General features: G+C 42.8%; 1 protein-coding gene and 1 long non-coding RNA gene across 4 annotated transcripts in view; one reads left to right on the top strand and one right to left on the bottom strand.

Annotated features, from left to right (window-relative positions):
- Window positions 1–913: 913 nt before the first annotated feature.
- On the bottom strand, window positions 914–2,181 carry LOC137482998 (uncharacterized). The gene is made up of 3 exons (XR_011004306.1): window positions 2,014–2,181; window positions 1,153–1,214; window positions 914–1,037 (listed from the first exon to the last, which is right to left on the bottom strand). It is a non-coding gene; the product is annotated as an uncharacterized lncRNA (long non-coding RNA).
- Window positions 2,182–16,078: 13,897 nt separating this feature from the next.
- FSTL4 (follistatin like 4) overlaps window positions 16,079–21,792 on the top strand; it is a 213,532-nt gene continuing 207,818 nt past the window's right edge. For 2 of the 3 annotated variants that reach the window (XM_068205733.1, XM_068205731.1), the window contains exons 1-2: window positions 16,079–16,174; window positions 20,490–20,625. In XM_068205733.1, the coding sequence (XP_068061834.1) occupies window positions 20,497–20,625 (129 nt within the window). In that variant the 5' untranslated portion in view covers window positions 16,079–16,174; window positions 20,490–20,496. Of the gene's footprint in view, window positions 16,175–16,887; window positions 17,955–20,489; window positions 20,626–21,792 lie in introns of those variants that run through there. The other variant, XM_068205732.1, reaches the window with a different exon arrangement.

The raw sequence follows: 21,792 nt of genomic DNA, 5'->3' as shown, positions 1-21,792 counted from the left end.
TCCACAAAAGAATTACAACATTCATAGACTTCCTTCTGATTCTTTCTCTACCCCACCTTGACTTCACTCAGCCCTGGACAGGCAGGATTGACTTCCTTCTATCCATGGTGCTCCTGGAACTGCCAATGGACTTGTTAAATTGTGATAATAATTTTTAGGCTGTTGGCCACATATTTGTTATGAAATGAAGTAACTCTCTTCACATGAGCTGTCAGACAGAAATTATTTTAGTAACAATCAGTCTAAATTTCAACTGGAGGCCTCAAGGTCATGGCTGTGAACTTTGTCTCCTATTAAAGACCCATGAAGCATCCAAGATTTTCCATTTTTAGCTAAAACAGGACTCCTGTGCTGGAGAAAGTATAGTTTATATGTCAAAATTCTATAGCATTAAATGCAATAAATCTATATTTCTGCTGATTACCTGATTGCCCCCATCAAAGTTGACTTAATTTCTTTAGGCCAAATTCTGTGCTCTCTTCCTTCTTCTGTTGAAAGCAATAAATGCTTTAAATAAACTCTTGGGGCGATTTCTGGCCCCATGGCAGTAAAACTCAGAGAAGTGATCAAAAACTTATATATTTATAGATTCCATTAGGCTTAAAAGTACCTCTGTTCTTCTCTGTGAATATTTAGGATTTATTATGTACATGGCAGTCTTGTTACACTCGTTATAACATTTCACCCTTAAACCATTGGAGTATTGAGCCCATGAACTGAGGCTTTGAGATCTTTAAAGACTATGGAAGGAGCTCAAATAGGAGAGTGAGCATCCATAAACTCTATATCATTACACACACAAGGACCAACACTATACTTTGCATTTGAATATTTCTCTTCAATGCCTTTTGCTTACACTTCATTTTTAATCAGGCACGTTGAAGCAACCCAAAACAAGACCTTTACCTAATGCTGAGTTTAATGACCCTTTTAATACCAGCAGAGCTGTCCTCCTTCACTTTTGCTGCTGTTCCCTCGTAGCTTTGGAGCGTTAAACGTGTTATAAAAATGTCTTTTTGGTACGGTTCACAAATTAACTGAAAGGCACAGAGAAGCAGTATACTCATCCAGCATGAAATCAAAATCTAATCAATGCAGATTATGTTAGATTAGCTAAGCAAGTAAACAATTAGCCAAGTTAATGTTACCTACCATGTCCTTCAGCACTGAACAGTTAAGGAATTTGTCTTCCCAGACATGTTAAGCCCCAGCTCCTGTTGTGACATTGCAGGTTCTTGGATGAATTTTTCAAACCATGGGAGGAAGAGGAACAGGGTGGGGATGGGCATTCTTGGGGCTCAGCACCAGCTGCCTGCTGTGTTTTACCCCTCCTGCCTTTGTGCCATCTTGGGGAGCTGGCTGAACCCCTCTGGGCTCTTTTTCAGTGAAAAGATCAAGAACAAATTTGTGGGCAGGGGCAGAAGCAACAGTGAGGGGTCTTCATGAGCTCTGAAATCTTCTCATCCCAACCCAGGAGAATGGCCATGGATTCATCAAGGATTGCACAAGGACTCTGGCTTTTTCCTTCACATTGCAACTCATATATAGTGTGCCTTTAAAAAAAAAAAAAACTATGGAAACTTTCCCGTCTATGGCCTTTTCTCCATATTTTATAATTTGCTTCCAGATTTTTTTAAAGGATATTTGGTTAAAACCAGTAACATTTCCAAAGCAGTCTGCCCCTCTCTCCCTTAAGGTGCAGCAGAAGAAGAGACATCCCTGGAGTACCTTGACCCTATCCCACATGCAGCTCCTGGGATGCTCCTCATGCCCTCTCCAGCCCATTTAGTCCTTACTCTGCTTCCCTTACTCTGTGAAATCTTATCCAACAAACAGCCTGTTTGAAAAATGAGTCCAATCCCAGGGTAATGTATTGTTTCCCTTATATTTAACTTTAGCTGATCCCTACAGTATGAATATTTTAGCAGGAAAGTATAATCTATCTGGGAGATCTTGACAACAGAGTTCATAAGAGCAGTGGAAACTTCTCAATCTGAAGAATTAAATGCAAACCAATGAGGATGTGTTGTGATCAGAGGTGGTTTGCAGAGAAGTCTAAATCCTGCCAAGCACCACTGACTTTTTCTCCTGAGAAGGGAAAATGTTTGGCATCATCTGGACCTTCACCACAACCATCCAGCTCCTTGGGGGACTTTTGCAGGTGCTCTGTCCAGCTCCTGGCCCTGCTGCTTTGTCATAGAAGCATGGAATGGTTTGGGCTGGAAGGAACCTTAACCATCATCTACCCCCAGTTCCCTGCCATGGGCAGGGACACCTTCCATAGACCAGGCTGCTCCAAGCCCCATCCAACCTGACCTTGAACACTTAAGGGATGGGGCAGCCACAGCTTCTCTGGGCAACCTGTGCCAGGGCCTCACCACCCTCACAGGGAAGAATTTCTTTCTAAGATTGAATCTAAACCTCCACTCTCTTTTAAAAAGCCATTCCCTTGTTCTTTCACTGCATACCTAGTTAGTCACAGCTGCAATATGGACACCAGGAGCAAAAAACAGAAAAGGGTCTTTAGCACTCAAGTCAAAATGAGACTTGTTGTTGTTGTTGTGTTGCCAAATCTACAGCTGAACCCTTTCCAAGCAGGATGTGGGGAGACATGGATTTCCATTTATTCAACTGCTTGACAAATTTGGGGATCATTGCAATTGATTGTCATATTAACAGTAGCAAGAATGTTTATCCTGTGATGTGGGTCTCTGGAGGCCACAACGATTCAAACAATCCAAGGAAAAATACAGGAAAACGTTACATGCCACAGCCCAATGCCAAGAGAATTCTAACACAAAAGAACCTAAATACAAAAGAAAATTTTGATTAATAGAGTTTTGTTTGATTCATAAATAAGATGGATTAATATAAAAGGATTCAGCTTTATCAAGTAATAGTCATATGCTGATTTCAGAGACCTAAAAGTTTGAAAGGACTCAAACTTTAAAACGTGTTGCCTTTTAATTTTGAATTTAAACCCTCTTTGAACAACTGAACTTGTAAGGAAATTTTGTTGTGGTTCATTAGAGAAATTTTGCATTCTCAGCACTTTTTTGTAATGAAAAAAGGCTTATCAAAAATTTTGCAATCTGTTTTAATTTTAAAGCTTTAGATTACTTAAGTACTTTGATATTGTAAAGAAGTCTCCATTAGAAAAAGGGAGCAAATTAATTTCTTGGTCATTTTCCAAAATTTCTTCTAAGACACATTTTCTTATTTTATGCTGGTCAAGGAATCCAGATTATGAGATCAGTTCAAATTTAACAAGTGCTGAAGTCCTAAAAGTGTAACTGAAGGCGTATAAATGAAGAGAAAAGTTAGGGCTCAGGGAATTGGGATTAGGGTGATGTACATGTGATTTTGGCAAGGATTTACATAATTTTTGACACTGACTTTTCAATTAAATTCTGTTTATTTTTTTTTCTAGTTTATCCACTTCTAGGGGTTGATCCTCATTGTACTCCCTCATTCCTGTTAATTTATTTTGATGGAGTACATCTTGATTCATGGTGTTATGGAGGTGGAATGCTAAACTATTCCAAATGATCTGGGTTTGTGTGTACCTGGGAATTAATGGGCAAAAGGGTAACCACAAGTCGAGATTTACAGGTTCTTCCTTTCTCTATAACATTTTTAGGATTGCTTTTGAGAAATAATATGGAACAGAAAGGAACAGAGTATCTTCTGGTCAAGAGCAGATGCCTCCTGCATCCTAAAAGTCAGAGGACTTCTGCTGGCTAGTTGCTATGTCCCGTCCAAACTCCAGCAGGTACATGTGGAAGTTTGTGTGCTCTGATTCACTTCAAACAATGTGTTGTGCAATGACTGTAAAGAACAAAAGCCTATCAATAATCAAGGGATTGTGGTTAAAAAAAATTAATGACTCTCAATATAAAATTGGATCTCCAGGTCTTCACTCATCCACTTCAGAACTAGTTCAAAGCTATCTGAGGTAATAAAAGACATTGCTAAAATAAAAGACCTATCCAAGCTAATAAAAAACTTGACAGAGTTACTGTGTGTCATTTTCCAGGGAGCTGTAACTACTGTGTTATAGCCAGTTCATTGGGAACTAAGTACAGAGCACAAATACTGACGAAGCTTTGGAAGAGGGATGAATTATGGGTGGATCAGATACAAACACAAAAGTGCTGTGCTGGAGGTTAAAGCCATTCCAGAAGCTGAATGCCTTTGCTTCATAGAAAAGGATGTGACAATGAGTTTCATTTAAAGACTGAATTCATTTGCCATGAGAACAATGAGGTTTTGCTTTTTTAATCAAAATGCAGACAAGTAATTTCTTAGGCAAGCAAAGCTCTGAATTATGCTAGGGAAGATACAACGTGAGTAAGCAGTCATTTCTGTAATACAGCTATAAAATATTATATTATACATATACATGAAATAAAGAAGTGATTGAACTTGTCATTTAATTGTATTATCAGATTTGTAGCTTGTGAAAATGTCAGGGAAAATAACACAGTACATAGGATGGGTCGATTTATTAATTGTGGATAATTTTTGAGCCAACTCCAGTCACTGCTATTGTATTTCTTATTTATAGGTATTCATCAAGTTACTTGGATAAATAATTTCAACCAGCACATCAGTTTTTTTATGGTCTTCCTATTTTGATTCCGTCCTGGTTGTCTACCAGAATAAGTGACTGGTTTGTGAGGTCACACAACATCATCTCTACCTGGATGCCTCTTACATTTCCAGTGGGAGGGTAACCTTGAATACCTGCTGAGTTTGAGCTTTTTGATGATGTGACATTTGTGGCACTCTAAATATTTGTAATCTTTGAAAGAACCAGAGAAAAGGAGTAATTTATTCATGTGTGTTTTCCTGATTTTTGCCCACTTCTAACTCTATTATATCTGGCTTCATTTGCTTCTTAAAGTTGAATCAAAGAAAAACTCCAGTTAGACAGTTGAACTGAGGGCCAAATCTTGCTCTAGATATCCATTTTCACTCCCACAACAACTGGGAGGTTTTATGAAGAAAAACTTAGGACTCTAACCTATCACCTAACAAAGCAAAAATGTCAGTTGGAGCTTGAACCAAAATGTCCTTATGTGCTTGAAGCATGTTACTATTTTCACCACAAAAAGCACAATGACTTGGAGGTTTCTACTCATGTGAGGAGAAGCATTCACATCCCTGCTCTTGGCAAGAGTGCCTGAAACGAAGCCTCACCCACACAGATTTCCTGGACAGGCTGTTTCTGTGCTTTCTTGGCAATGCAGAAACATTACGAATGTCTAGAAATAATTTGGAGGAAATTTGGTCACCTGAGATGGAGCAATCAAGTGCTGCTGGAGAAGGCCTACATGTACTCTCCAGCAGGATTTCCAAAACTCCATCCAACATAGGTCTTGCAGCACAGAAGTTCATGGATTTTCAAAATATTTCAAGGCCAGTTATACTTCCGGAAATCTTGCCACATCTGTGAGTGAATGAGAGCAAAATGGAGGAGCTAATCAGGAGCTCTTCCTTCCTTCCTTCCCAGGGGAGAAGCTCTCCACATGGAGCTAAAAGCTCCCCACAAAGCTCACATTTTCCAGAGGGGCAAATTATCTCTCGTGTGAGATGGAATGACATTTGGGAGCATAGAGAGTGGGGCAGGAGGAAAGTGGAAAGTTTTATCTACTTCACATGGGAACAATGCTGTAAAAATTGGTTTTGTCCTGGTTTTAAAAGTCTTTTATATCAAGTTTCATCAGGTTCATGCCTTGACTCTAGCATCTCTATAAAGATAAAGACCTCTAAACTTGGCCATATTTCCTCTTTATGCTGTGGCTTTTTTAGTTTAAAGCTCTATTTATTTGCAGAATCTTGTTTGTAGGTTGCTTGGTAAGCCTGGAGTGAACAATTTTCCTGGTTTTCAGATTTCAGTTTGGGGCTTGAGGCAGGGAGAAAATATTTAAATGAATATATTAGGTGATACCCATTGCCCTGGGGAGACAGGGTTGGAAAAATCTTCATTAAGGCCACGTGAGGGAAAAGAAAAAAAAAAAGGATTAATTTCTTCATGTTATTCATAGACAGGAATATATTGTCTTGAATATAAGCTGTGGGTCTTGTCCCTTGAGACCTGAACACACTGACAATGAAGAGTCTTGAACAGGTTCTCGGCCATTAGGGAGTTACACAATGCATGAAGAAGGTGAGATGAGAACAGGGACTAGATCTGTCCCTATTCTTTTATTTCTTCCTGTTTAAAATGCATCAATATTATTAAAAAACAAACCAAAACAACCAAACAACAAAGAACAAAAAAACCCCACCAAAAAGAATAGTGGCAGATTCTGTAATTCGTCAAAGTAGAAATGCGATATATAGAGCCTGCAGCTGACACTTTTTCCTTTCTTTTTCCACCAGCATCTGAGCTAATAGGAATAATAACTATTTTTTCTGCCCACTGACCCAAAAGATATGTGTTCCTGTGCTAATCCACTTCTACTGGTATTGACTGCTGGTCCCCATGGGTTTGCCTTGCGGAGTCAGAAATAAATTACCCATCCAAATCAATGAAACTCATGCCTGTGGTTTACACAGATGTAGCTCTATCACCCATACACAAGTGATAAGTGCTTGCAAAGTACTTCCACACTTCATCCTTCAACCATGTTTAAGCCACTCTTGGGAGAAAGCCACTCATCAGCATCTGGTCCCTTTCAGACCATTGCTCTGCTTTGTAGTACTGTTGGGTTAGAGAACTTGAAATATCTTCAAAAACAGCATTGCTTTTGCTTCTTTCTACAGAAACAATAAGTTAATTGAAGGTTGTGCTGCTGAAGTCTTGGTGACACTGAGGTTATTGCACTCTCTCAAAGCTCAAATCAAACTAAGAAAGCACAGCTACTTCACAGCCTGTGTTGTGTCTGGTACACCCTGATTTTTAGTTAGGTTAGTACATTATTTATCAGCTGGCAGATGTAGAGAGTTCACTGACTGTAGGATTTGTATTGTGACTGACAGAATAACTAAGTCACCTCTTGGGCTGCTGCCTCATGATTTGAGAGATTCTCCAGTAACATTAAAATACACAGAAGAGGGATGTATGTACCAAGTTTGTGCCAATAAGTTGTGGAAGTGATTCAAGAATTCAACAGCAGCACTAGCATTATTTAAAGCCAAGTCAAAAACCTCAGGCTGAAGGGAACTCTGTGAGAAAATTCTTGAAGATTTCTTGTATGCTGGAAATCTCTGCTGAAGCATGGGCAGCCACATGGGGCAGCATCACCCAGAACATCCACAAGCACAAGACAGCAGACACAGTGTAGGTGAAATATCTCAGTTCAGACTGCATCAGGAGCTGTTGTGAGGGTAAGAATGAAATAAGAGACTTTTTACATGTATTAATCTTATTTAATAACAAAGCAGCAACTATTCATCATAATATCCTATATGTTTCTCATCAGAACTTCTGCTTCCAGGCATAAAAAAAAGGCTTTGTAGATCAGTTTTCACTATTGATTTAGAATCCAAGCCTCTGCTTGGCTCTTTTAGTTAGAAGTCAGTGGAGACTCGTTACTTTCAATAGCATCAAAATATGCATATCCCAATCTGATTGCCTGAAAGTGGTCATGGATTTAGCTGGTTATACTCACTAAATGATGTTTCTTTTTCTAGAGGCCAAAATGACAAATTACTTGGAAAATAACAGATCTGTAGACAAAATAATGTAGATGGCACCTGTGGAGGTTATTCAGCCCAACTTCCTGCAAAAGGCAGGGTCTGTTAGAGCAGGTTGTTCAAAGACTCATCAATTAAAATTTTAAATACCTTGAAGGAAAGATCCTACAACCTCTTTGAGTCCTTATTCCTATCTTTAACTGCCCTTGGGGTTACTTTTCCCTCCCTTTATCCACCAGATCATGCATCTTACACCCTTGGCCATAGACATTCACTGTGTGCCCATGGGACACACCCAGTTCACCTTGCTGCTCTCCCTCTCTAGCTGCAAGTGCAGTGATGTTGCTCCTGAGTCTTCCTCTGAAGGCTGAACTTATTTAGATATGCCTTTATTCTTTTTTGTGGTATTCCAGTGTAGCAAGCATAACTGGAAAGAATTTTGGTTTATTTTAATTCACTGTAATATTTTTTCAATCTGTATTTGTAAATAGCCAAGGTAGGAAGCTATACTTATGCCATTTCCTTTCACACAAAACTTCTATTGGCTCTGTGCAAACTGTACACTCGTAATTAATTAATTCCCAATTTTGACTTTGCTCCCATTTTGGTTCCTTCCACTCCTGCATAACCCCCAGCAGTGTGACCATGCCATTCCTAAAGGCAGAAGAACATGAAACTGAAATTTATCCTGAGGAGCTGAATAAGAGGCAGGTGGTGAAAGCTGTGTTCAGCTGAAAGGATGCTGAAGGAAGAGGTCTCAGTCTCATGGCACAGTGGCTGTGACAGCACACAGCTATGCACCAGTTCATGGTACAAACAAATCCTTGGGGCTGGGCTGGGGTTTCCAGGCCTTCTCTCTGTTCTGCAGTGCTGCAGCTGTTGATGACTCCTTTTAAACCAGCTTAAGTACCTCCCTGTGACTTGTAGTGCCATATTTGCATTGCAGCACAGACGTACCCAGTGTAATAAACACATATACCTCTGCAAAGACAACATCTGGTCCATTAAGTGCAGTGGAAATACTGTTATAGGTTCCAGTAGGCCTGCTAGCTTGTTTATTTATTTTGCATTGTTTTCTAGAGAAAATAAAAGTCACTCATATGACTGAGTGACCTGTCTGAACTAGTGAGAGCTCTGACCCATAGGTTTGGTTGCTGAGCAATGACATGGCTGCTTGAGTGACTTTCCCAGATTTTATTCTTTCTTCCAGGTCTCTGTTATTCCTAGAACAGAAAACTCAAAGATCTGAAGTCACCTAATAGGTTGAGGGAGACAATGCCTTATAAAAATGTCATTGCTATTGACTTTGTGGAAGATTTGATTACAATGAATTGTCAGGGAAATGATATAATACTAAACATTGACAATGTAATATCCAAGTGTAATTCTGAACAATAGGAGACAAGAGAAAAAATACATTTTCTTTTATTGCAGCAGAGGCTGTTGCTAAATGGATAACAGAAACTCAGTGTAGTAACTACTAAAAGTGACATGTTTGTATTGGAAGAGTTACAGTAGAATTTTGGCCAAACATGAAAAATATATAAGGAAAAAATAATTCCGTAAGCAGCTGAAACAGATCTAAAACTAATTTTTTACCCCTTAAAACATTTTAACAAAAACTGACACAAATGAGTTTCTATATACAAGGCAAAACAACCAAAAATCAATTACCTATACAAGGTCCCAAGACAGAGTTGTTGAAGTCGTTTGACACTTTACTTTCTCACTGGTGTGTGCTTGAGCCTTAAGCATGAGGAATTTTGACTACTGCCTCAAACTATGGTCCGAAATATTCTCTGTCATGCTTGATTATTTCCCCACTTTCTCTCTTCTCCCTTGCATTCCATCCCAGCCAGAGATTTATAACCCATTGTCTCACTTCAGCTTGAGATTGTGCTTCAGAGCAGCCAAATAGCTGTCCACAAGAAAGTAAAAATCTTAGTACAATTCCAACCAGAGACGTTTTATCTTTAAAATATGGCATTCTGAAGCCTAATGTCCTCTGGTTTTAGTAGCTCTTCTAGAGGGGTGCTTAGCTGGCAAGTGCAGCATCTGCCACCAGCTCCTCACAGCTTTAACAGCCTCAATGCCAACTTCCCAGCCTGGGCACAAATTTTACAGGGCACAGTGGGTGCTGGTGGAGGTGTTTTGCTGTTCCCAGCATTCCAGTGCCTCCAGGATTCAGGCACTGCAGCAGTGCACCCTTCCTTGGGCCAAGGAGAACCTGGTACCTTGGTCACTGCAGAGAACAGTGGACCCTGCCTGTCTCAGGGAAACCATCATTTTTTGAGGTAAACAATCCTTTTTCAAGGTAAACCATCTTTTTCACCCCCCTTCATGGGAAGCAGAGGGGCTACTGTTGTGCTTCAGAGCCAATTCTTCACCTGAGCACAGCAGGTATAAACCCTACACAGGAGCCTGTCATGTAGAGGAGACTCTGCATGGCCAGTGACACTAATTTAACACGAGGGGAATATTTCAGCCTAAGTGATCTCTACTGTGTATGAAACACTCGGTACCAGTAACATTTGCTTCTTCTCTCAGTGGTAAAATATATTTATTTGTGAAGTGGATCCTAATCTGTCTCAGACGAGTGTTTTTAGTCTTTCACAGTAGCATTTATAATGATTGAAAGTGTAGGCTAGAGAGGACATCTTTCCGTAGCAATGAACAAAAATAAGAATAACTTTTCAGTATTACCATATATCAATAGCCAATTATTTTTGTAAGGATGGGTTCTGGCTGGCTGCTAATGGACTGACAATGAGATAAGTCTTCCAGGAGAGAAACCATCGTTTTCCAAAGATAGAGTGGCTGGCCTTTTAATTTTAAGGCATTACCAAAATCACACCTTTCACCTTTAAAAATTGTAAATGATCATAGACTTGTTCTAAATCATTTAATTGCTGTTTTAACTGAGCCTGGCTCATGCTTTGCAGGGGTTTGTCTTTCTTAGCACTGGTGGTGCAGCTTAATTTCTTAATTTTTCTTGAAGAACGACAACCTCCTTGCTTGTACTCTCCCTCCCAGCTGCTTGCTGGCCATCTGTCTGCAAAGGCAGTTTTAGGAATCTGCAGACAATTCACCCTTGCTCATATGCATTTCTAGAACCTGACACGCAGCACAGATATGCACGGGTGCAAAGTAAAACCTATTAAATGAGATAAAATGTAAAGATGCTTTAGAAAGCTTTTTCCAATGTTTCAGATAAAGCAGGCTCACATTTCTTGCTGTTTTTTACTTCTGCTTATTCTTTTATCTTCACTTGTTTCATCCATCTGCCTCTTTCTCTCTGACAAAAGGAGTTATGATGACATGGATTAGGAGTCCCGTGTCTCTCTCTATCTCTGCTAGCTTTAAACTTCCTCTTGAAAACAAGTTTGAAAGAAAGATCACCAGATGCTCTAGAATATGCACCAAGACTTGCCTACGACTTGACTGTATTTACAAATAGCCAACGAGCTTGGGAAAAATCTAAACACCTTGCTATTATCCATGTGCATGGATCAAAGTCCCTTCTTGTTTTCAGATGAATGCTGCCCGCTGCTTTTGATGGTGTCTGGGAGAAGAGATCAACAAAATATTCAGAGATGAGGAAAAAAATGAGGAAAATTGGTGCAATTCCCAAAGCCACAAGTTGGATTGATAGCCACAGGACCTGTTCCCACTGGTCCTTCTGTTAGCCCTATGTCTGGTCATGTGCCTGTGGCTCCCAGGACAATGAAGAAGGAAGGAGCTGCTCAAAATTGCCACACCAATTTGAATTCAGGTCTCTGGGGCTATTTATTTGAACACTACACATGTTCCATACACAGCAACAAGCCAGCTGCTCTGACAACTCCCAAGAAATAAGAAATGTGCCCTGAGTTCCTGTGCAATTTATATTCCAAACTTTGCCTAGTGGCTGATGGTTCCTTCCTCAAAGAGACATACTGATTGTCTACACGTAAGGGTAAGTGTGCTAGTGTTCAGTATTTTGAGCTCATCATCTGTTATCCCATTCCCACTGTCATCCGATGCCCAGGCACTATCAAATTGGAAACAATAGCGTAGAAAATTACAAACAAATCAAAAAATACTACAGCTGTGAAATGAATAAAACCACTGTTTCTACCCTTCGTATTTCCTTCAGTATAAAACTTCTTTTACAACCAAAAAATAAATTTTTTTGTATTTTGGACTTGCAGCTATGAAGGCGGGGATGAAGCACTGCAACTCAGCACCCACCAAAGAGAGAATCATTTACTAAAACACGACAAAACAGAGGATGGGTCACCAAAGCCAGCACCTTGCCTAGATTTGTGCCTCAACCCATTTTGACTACCCAAAGAACATTCCACTGCTGCAGACATTCGTCCATAGGTATTCCAGCTTGTAATGATGTGGGAGAGCAGCACCTAGAGAATCCTCTTGCGTGCTTGAAGCTCTTGACCCTGGTCCTCTCCATTTGCTGCATTTTAAACAGGGTGATGTGATTAGAAAAGTTCAAGTCCAAGCTCCATGTCAGCTTTTCAGAGCAGCCCCTCGTTGTGTGCTTGCTGTATCCCGAGAGCAGGCTCTGAATATGTGTGTGTTTGTATGAAGATGACCACATTAAATTTAAGCAGAAATAAATGGTGATTTCACTGGCACAGATACACAAGGCTGACATAATCTCTAAAGGTTTGAGGCTGCTATTAAATTTGTTCTCCCTGTTAATTTGTGAGGAAGAGGATAATGAAAAACTGGTATCTCTAAAGTTGACATAAAAATAAGAGAAATACAGTTGGCAGAGATAATTTTATGCACTGTCAAAGTGAAAAGGCTTTGCTAAATGTACATAGGCAAAGATACACACTGTCATCTTAATGAGTAATTAAAAGATGGACTTCTAATAATTGAATCATGACTCTTGTCACATTTGTATTTGTTTAATATCTCTAGTTTTGATTGAATCTTGTTTTGAGTTCCGATCTTAATCAGGTCTGATATAGGCTCTTGGTTCAAATAACTCAAAGTGATGAGCATGAATTTTGCTGTTCTATTACCTCCTCAGCTTCTTGCTCCCAGTGAATACAATGTTCTTTGGAAATCTCTTTATTAGTTGCTGCATCTAGCTAGCAAGGCTGGACAAGTGAGGTAGGTGGGTGACATGCTGATGTTAAAGGTTTGAATTTTCAAAGAGCAAGCCTTCTTCTCTTCTTCTGAACATCACTTGCTAGATTTTGGAAGTACTTCAAATGGCTGACATGGTTACCAGTTAATTCCTTTGCTGGTAGAGCTCAGGGAGTCTTGGCTATTTGCATTGCTCTGTTGTGCTGGTTTTTTGTAAATCAGGAAAGAAAAGCTGTGTAAGAGATGATCATCTGTTCTTTAAAACTATTTTCCTTAAACCAACTGTCATGGTCACCCTGAAATGGGATCATACCTTTTGTGACACAGAGCTGTGCCTCGCTAATCTGTTTAAAATTTCTCATCGAATCCCTGAAGTCCCATCAGGCAAAGCTAACAAGAGGTTGCACAATTCCAGCTCCTCTCCCTGAAGTATACAAGGCTGGGACTGGCATAAGTCCCTCCTCCTTCACAGTCCTCAAATTTGCCCACATCATATTAAACTATTGTCTCTTGGAGCTTCAATTCCTCTAAACTTTCAGTGTTTTCTAGTTCTTATATCTGTTTTTTTAAACAGAAGGAATGGGATGATGCTTTAAATCTCATTACAGTGAACAGGCTATCCTGTGTTTCAATGAAAAAAAAAAGCTTATTTCTCCCCTTTCCCTGCCTAAGAACTTTTAGGTGCTCAAGTCTGTCTTTAAAGCCATTCATTTTTCTCTTCTTCTTTTCTACAGTCATTGTTTTTTGGGTCTCTTCAATTCCCAGTTCAAAAGAAAGCAACAATTATTTTGCTTCAAACTCTTCCAGCCCTGAAGATGAGGAATTTATCACCTTTTCATTGCCAGCCTGCTCAGTTTATTTCTCCAGTTCTCTAAGAAAGTTTTTTGCTTTGCTCAGCTTCACAAAGGTGGGTGAACCAGAGTGGGGAGATGGCTGACTCCCTCCCTGAAAAGCATCTGTTCAAAAACACCTCTTGGGATGCAGACACACTTCCACAGGGCTTTTAAAGGTCTCAAGACTGAAAGTGTTTGCAGAAGTGGGGTATGGAGCTAGAGTTGGGGGTGTGATGAGGGGTGCTTCCATCTGCTTTTTATAAACAAGACTTGCAAAAAGTTGGAAACATCAAAAGATTTTGAACCAGAATACTGGAGAAATGCACAGGACCCAAATGTGTGAGAGAAGGCACTAAAAATGCTTGTAGGTACCTGCTTCTGTCAGTGGTGGGAAAGGGACCTCTGGCTTGGAAACATGGACACGCTCAGCACCTGAGAGCTGATGGAAGATCAGATTTTACTTTGTTGGGCCAAGTTGTCCAACACACTGTGCAGGGCAAATTTATTCCTTACTTAGCTGTCGAGATGCTCAGGGTGCTTATTTAGAGGTTCACAACCAAGTGGGAAAGCAGGACCAGCACTGCTGGTGCAGGAGGTGGGTGAGCCCCAAGAGCTCCAGGGAGGGCCCCTACAGCCCCTCACTGGGTACAGAGCTGATGGCACAGGGAGGTCCTGGCAGGCTCGTGGCACTGCCCACACCACACTCTCCCACCTGCCTTGGCTGCCAGCCTCTTGAAACACAGCAGCCCCAGCCTGTGCATTGAAGACTGCATTAGATGATGTAAAATGAGCAAAATGTTCCTCCTGCTACAAAAGTGAGGTGGCAAATATCACCCAGGCAAGCTGTTGGTAGGGAAGGAACTATGTATCCTCCAGCATGTGTGGATATAAATAAACACGGGCTGTGCAGATACTTCAGATGTCTACTAATGCATCTTGTATTTATGTCCAACTTGAAGAGATACAGAGAGATTAGTAAATACTTCAAATTGACAGCACAGACATATTTTCATAGAATAAATGATGCTGGTAAGTGGAGAGACTTTTCTTCCTTCCCTTCAGGAAATGGGGAAGAATTGTCTCCACTTATATTATTTCAATTTTTTTTCTCTCAGGAAAGAAAAAAAGATCTCACTGGAGATATCATATTTGTTGCTGATTAGATTTCAGTGTTATTTTTTTAAAACCGCAGGTCTCTTAAACCCATAGGGCACCTATGAAATACATACTCATTTCTTCCAGGACACTCTGCAAAGACTTCTCTTATGTTGCCTGTGCACAATTCACAGTGGATACTCCATTTTTAAAATTGCATTTGTGATTTCTTTTTAAAATCCAAACCTTAAATCTGCAATTTCGTATCGTCCTAAAGAAGGAAACCACAAAATAACAAATCCCTATGAGCCTTTGTGCGTGGTTTGGGAGAAAAAGCTCCATTTATTTGCAAACACTGAAAATATTTTAGTGGTATTGGATTTAACAGGCCAGAAACAAAGGTTCTGGAAAACCAACCAGTCTGATCACTTATTTCCTGCAGAGAAAACAGAAAATAAAAAATAAAATCCCCTAAATTTAGTCATGAAAGAGCCACTTCTGCAACTTCGTGTTGAATTTTGTGGAATGATTTTTTTTGCTAAGCACATTTACTCCTGGACTTAGACACAGTTTCCAGAGTAGCCCATGTCTCTTTAGCCATCGGGGGTCCTGTCCTTTTCATGCTGAAGCCAATAGCAAATCTAAACTAATTCTGCAGGCTGTAAGATTCTTTACAGGAACAAACACAAAATTTGGCATGTTTTATCAGGTCTTTTAGACTGCTTCTCTCCTGTTGCTAATTCTGAGTGCTCCATCACCTTTGCCTAGACCTCCTCACAGCCTTTGGTACAAATACCCCATATATTCTGGTTCTGTGGTCCTGCCATGCCTCCTGCTCGTGAAAACATCCTTGTTAAAAACTAGATAAGAAATTATGATATTGATTTTTTTTTTTTTTTTTGGAAACGAGAGGAAGAAGAGGAGAGGGAATGAATTTTAATGTTTGCCTCTCTTTATAAACATGGTTATGTGGGAATAGAAGGCACACCTCCAGAACAGCCCAATGCCGTGCAGTGCCCGCTGTGGCAAGTCACGGCGTCCCACCGCAGACAATCCGGTGTCCCACCACGTCTCCCCCGTTTGACGGCCACATGGCGATGGGCCAGCGGTCCCGCCAGCTCCGGGCAGCCCGAGAAGTCATCGCCCCGCAGCAGCTCTCCCGAGCACGGAGCTGCCGGGGACGGTCGGAACGAGGGGCGGCTCAGCAGCCGCACCTCGAGGTACCGCCGGCCCCACGAGCATCCCCCGGCGCTCCTGGCCCCGGTGGCGGCTCCCCGCCCCGCAGCGCCCGGGGGGCGGCCCCGCTGCCCGCTGCCCGCCGCCCCGGGGCGGGCCCGCCGCCCGCACAGGTGCCGGGATTGGGCGGAATATGCAAATGCGGCGCTGACGTCAGGCGGCTCCGGCCCGGAGAGCAGAAATAGGGCCGGCCCGGGCCGCGCCGCGCACTGCCCGCACCGGCCCCGCCGCGCCCCGCCCCGCCCCGAGCGGCCCCGGCTCCTCCCCAGGTGAGCGCCCCGCGGCGTTCCGCTGCGCCCCGCGCTGCCCCGTCCCCATCGCCGCTCCCCTGCGCTGTCCGCTCCGCGGGCGCGCCGGGCGGTCTCTCGGTGCCGCCGCGCCCCGCCGAGCGCTCGCTCCGCGCCCGGGGCCGGGCGAGGTAACAGGTGTGTGCCCGCGGCGGGGCGGGGCGGGGCGGGACGGGCTGCGAGCGGGGACCTCCTCCCCCGTACCTCGCGTCTCGCACCGTGGACGTGCCGCCCGTGGGGTGGGATGGGGCGGACGCGGCTGCCGCCCCTGGGCCGCGGTGCCGCAGTGCTCGCCCGGCGGGGCCGCCGTCGGCGGCCGCGGGTCCCGCTGCGGGTGCCGCTGCGGGTCCCGGCGCGGTCGCGCGTGGGGCGGGCGGTCGCCGGCTTGGCCGCTGGGTGGCGCCGGGGGCCGGCGGCGGCCGCGCGGGATGCTCCGGGGAGCGGGACCGGCTGCCCGGCCGGGCTGGCCGCGCTGCCCAGCGCAGCGCCACGGAACGATGCCGCGGGACTCCTCCGTCCGGCACCTCCGAGCAAAGCTGTTTTGAAACGTTTCGTGGGGGCAGCTTTGAAAACTGAGGCGAAATCTTTGCGAGAGTCAGGAGTTTCTTGGTAATCTTGCGTCCTTGTTGGATTGATGCTCCCCAGATTTATTCTGGAGAATTGAAGTGTCTTGGAGAATTTAAATGAAATGAAATCTAATCAAATTTAGTAAATGAAATTAAATCAAATGAAATATTTCTAAGTAGCTTTTGCTCACATGAAAAGTCCGGTTTGTACTTAAACATCACAGCTGATTCCAATGAGTTCTTAATGTACCCAAACTTTAAGTATTTAACTGCGGACAGCTGACCGAATAATTATTCGGTTTCATTATGTCTTGCCACTACTATTAGCTTTTCTACTTAATTTTGTAGCTTAATACTGTAGCACTTAACAAGAAATTATGGATGTCGAAATTATTTTGCCAGCAATGGAAACGCTGTTTAGATAAGGCTGGAGCAATTGGAAAGGTTGATGGCAGGAACTAAGGACCAGATTCTTATCTTGTTTTAATAGCGTCGGTTTGAATAGAGGTAATAGTTATGTCCAAATGCTTTCTTTTTGCTATAGCAACAGTCAGAACTTCAGGTAATTAAGTTCAGCCTCTTTCTGATGTGAAGCTTATTGAAAATTATTGAAAGCTATTGCAAACCAGTAATTTCTCAAATAAGCTGCAATTTAAGTAGCCCTGAAACAAAACCAATAACTGCTTTAGGCAAATTTTTTAATCTCATTGTGGCCACAGTAATTGAATTTGTAACACTTTTGTGTGGTGGAGGAAAAAGTTGTGGGATCACTGCAGGATCTCCTTGTTGTACGTCACAGAAATGCTTTAAACAGTTTGTGCTGTTCTCCACTCAAAAGGCCGAGATGCTTGGTCCCTGTTGGTTTTCAAGGTGACCCTTTTTGCTTGAGTAGCTCCCAAGCCAGTACCTGAAGACCTGTACTTGTCTTTGGCTGGCATCTGCTTGCTGTTCTTCCACTGGAGACATTGCAGCCATTTGCTTTAAATTCGAGGCTCTCCCTGTGTTTTGGTGCCTGCCCAGACCCATCTGGCCTTGGGCTGGGTGTTTTGCTGTTGCTGTCGTGTTTGAGCTGCTTCAGATGACAGTGCATAGCCTGGTGCTGCTGTACTTGTGGCGTGATTCTTGCTAGAGCAGTGCCAGCTGCAAGGAAAGCTGGAAGGGTGCTCTAGCTCAGAGGAGGAAACCACAACCTTCAGGTAAACTTTCTGGCTTTGCATAGTATATTCTTTATCACAAGGGCCAATATTTATTATTTGAGTACAATTGCTTGTTTTATGCAGACGTTTCCATAGGCAAGCTTTGATTTCTCCGGATAGTGATCTCCATACAAGCTCAAATCCAGCAAATCTGTCCCTCCCTCGAGCAAGGATAGGAAATGGATAATAAAACTTGCCTGAGCTTACAGTGGTGATCTGGATCTATTCAATCAATTTGAGTTTTTCTGTTGACTTCACGGAACTTTGAACCTGCAATCTGAGAGCTGTATTGTATGGTGTAGCTGCAGACCGAGTTCTGCAAGGAGCCTTCCCTTTAGCTCAGGGTAAGGCAGTGCTGAGCTCTGGTTTAGGATGCCAAGTGACATGAAAATGCTGTGTGACTCCAGAGTAAGCTCTTGGTTGATATTTATGGTACATATTTGTTGCTTGATTGAGGCTATTAAGATATATAATGTGTATTAATGCGTCCTCCTCTTACTGTGACTGAGAGCAATTAGTGTGCTGTCAGCATGCAGTAAAAATAAGCAATTTCTAAACTGACTAAAGATGTTCTAGAAATTCTATTTATAAAGCAACTGGATTTTCTTTTAGGTAGAGTTTGCCCTTTCAGTTTCATCGGTGTTACAGATCCTTCATGCTTTCTGTCGGTTGTTTACTAAATATACATTAAACTAGTGATTTCCCTGTTTTGCTCTAGGATTGTAATTTCAAGGAGGATATGATTCAGAGGTCTGTAGAACTGCTATGTATTTGTTGTGATGGCATCAACTGAGCACACAAAATGCTTCTATTGTAGGAAAAAAAACCCCAAACCCCTGTGAGAAGCAATGTTGCTGTGCAAGAGCAATTCATAAAGTAACAATGTACTTGTCTGTTATTGATGTAGTGACTTTGGCTTATTAAATATTTATTTGTAGCCTCAGTAACATTACATCTGAGGTTCATAATTGGAATATAGAAAGACTAATAAATTTTGATTTCATCCTGAATGCTCTCCATTCAGTGTGTTTACATTAGTGCCAAGAAAAGGCATTGCCTGAGCTCTGTGGGTGCTGTACGTTGTGCTTAATCTAGTGATGGGGTATCTTTGAGCAAACAAAATACCTGAGACTGTCATTGCTGGTGTAAATGGTCACGGCTCCGAAATTAGGAGTGATGTACCAAGGCTTGGATATACCCTATGGCAAATACGTGGAATGAAAACACTGTAAAATGAGTCTTGTCAAGACAAGGTATGTCATGGTGAGTTAATTCAGCTTGGCTGAATTTTGCCATTAGCAGGTAACCCTCCTTGCTGATGTGTATGGCGCAAGCCAGGCAACAGCCTGTCCCTCATCCTGTAGAAATGCCATCACTTCATTAAGGGTCCTTATGCTTCATTAATGGGTCCATTTTAGCCTTCCTCAGCCATCTCAGAAATGGCTCCAGGCCTGAATATTCCTTTGGTATTTTAATTGTAGAAAGTAATGACACAATCTTGTGTTGTGTTATTGTTGTAGAGGAAGCACAGCTCTTGGATGAGCTTTGACACCACTTAGAGTAACTGCACTGGTGTTCTTTCCAAATTCATTAAAAAACTACACAAGACAAGAACAACCTCTCAAAGTGCATGCAGATTTAGTGGGAATTCCTCCAGTTCCTCACAGATGATGTGGGGCTGTGGTAGGCTTTTGCCAGGGAAATGGTGCTGCTCTTGAGTGGAGTGAGTGTGGGAGGGACTGGAAATGTCTCTGCTTGGGACAGAGGAATATGAGTGCAGAAATCAGACCCAGGTGGAACTCACCTCTGTCATGGCTGGAGAAGCACATCAGCCCTCTTCAGCATGGGATTTGTTTTGTGTCTTTCAAGTTTAGGTGTGTTTGGTGACCATCTGGGCAGGTATCCTCATCGGGAGGATAAATGACAGTCCCTGTGTGCTGGTGTCAGCTGTCAGCCCTGGCTCACCCTACACACCTGATGATAGCCAAGGGGCTTGCCAGTGGCTGTATCTGCTCAAGGCAATGTCCCCCTCTAAGTCAGAGGGGAATAATGATATTATTTTCTGTCACACTGCTGGGAGCCTCCAGCGGTCAGAGAAGCAAAGGTGTGTGTCTGGCATTTTCCTGAAAATCTGCTGAGGGTGCGGGTGTGAGTCCCTGACTGTGAGTGACCCTGTGCTGCTGGAGAAGGGATAAAATTCACCCTTTGGATTCTGCAGTACCACAAGACCAGGTTTAGATGTGGTTTGCTTCTGGCCACAGTAGTTACAGAAATCACAGGACTCTGGTTCTGCAGGTGCGGTGTGGCAGCAGGCTGGGAACAGCATGTCCCAGGGAAGATAGTTTTGGGGTAAAACTACTGCAATATGGGAATTCATTGCCAAAACACTGGAGACTGTAGAGCTCTGTAGGCACTGAGTGTGGACAGCCACTGTCAGCTGAAGCCTCTGTGTTACCAAACCTGAGCTGGGCTTTGTTGTAAGATAAATGTGCTATAACTGTTCTCTCTCTCTCTTTTTTTTTTTTTTTTTAACAGACTTGAAATGATGACATCAAGGAGCTTTTGGTGCTCTCTTGTACTGCTGGGGGTTTTCCCACTGGTCACAAGGGGATGGATGGATGTGGACCAGAGCAGAAGCCTGCATTCGGATGCGGGGAGGTTGCATCAAGAGGTACTGTACACCTGCTGCTGCTGCAGCCACAGCTCTTGGGTTTCTGTTCTGGGGCTGTGGTCAGGCTCTCCATATTGCAAACAGAGAACAAGTGTGGGCTTATCTGTGTATATTTGTATTAAACACCTCCCAAGGAGGTCAGTGAAAAGCAGTGAAACAGAAACTCTTACCCTTATTGGGTATATTGACATCATCTGGAAGTGAAATTATGCATCTGGCTGTTGTGGAGATGCTGTCTTTGCCCCGAAGACTTTACAATGTGTTGTGTCCTGGGGCTGCTGACAACAGTGAAGCTAAATTTAACAAGCAAACCATCCTGGCTCTTCACTTGGGTCAGTGGACATTTAGGTGAAACCTAATAAAAGCTCTTTTGAAGGAAAACTGAGCCATAGGTGGCTCTGAGAGAATCAGCAAAATTACTGCCAAAGTGTTTTCCTCCAGACTTACTGACGTGACACCTTTCTGAAGCACAGAGGAATAGAAAAGGGAGCAGGGAACAGTGCCTGTAGTGAGCAGTGATCTCCTTCCACCCCAGTACCCATCTTGCTGTGCCACTGGGACTGAGGCAGGGCAGCACTGCCTCCTCAGTGCTCAGTCCTGGGCTCAGGGAGTGCAGAAGCAGCTGAGCCTGTTTCCAGTGCTGAAGGTGACAGTGCTGGCTGCTGTCACAGGGGTGTGGATGGAGCAGTCCCTGTCCCAGCAGTGTTGGAGCAGCTGTCCCAGCGGGACGCTGGATTTCTGAGCCAGAACTCAGCATTGCTTGTGGCACAGATGTACACTCAGATTTTCACAAGTCTGAGACTGAGACTTGTAAATAAAGCCACAAAAATCTAGCACTGTGACTTTGTTGAGCTGTACATGATGAATGAATACTGGAACAATTTTAGCTATTTAATTAGTTCCTGTATGTTCCCTAAATGGTTGCTCAAATGTCTGAAAGTGGGAGATGGTGCAGAAGGACAGGAAGAAGGACACTTGGCTATTTTTTAGCTGCCATTGCCTTGAACACTTATGTGCTGGCAGACACATCAGTCAATGCCAGGCTAATGATAAGCCCTTGATGGATTCATGTTGCAATTGGATCTGTTTAAGCCTCAGGATTTGGTTGTAGCTGGAGGATCCCATTTCTCCCAGTCACATTCTCTCTACAAATACCCAGTTATCTGC

This window comes from Anomalospiza imberbis, chromosome 15, assembly GCF_031753505.1.
Source record: "Anomalospiza imberbis isolate Cuckoo-Finch-1a 21T00152 chromosome 15, ASM3175350v1, whole genome shotgun sequence".
Lineage (NCBI taxonomy): Eukaryota > Metazoa > Chordata > Aves > Passeriformes > Viduidae > Anomalospiza > Anomalospiza imberbis.
This window is presented reverse-complemented; position numbering and strand designations above follow the sequence as displayed.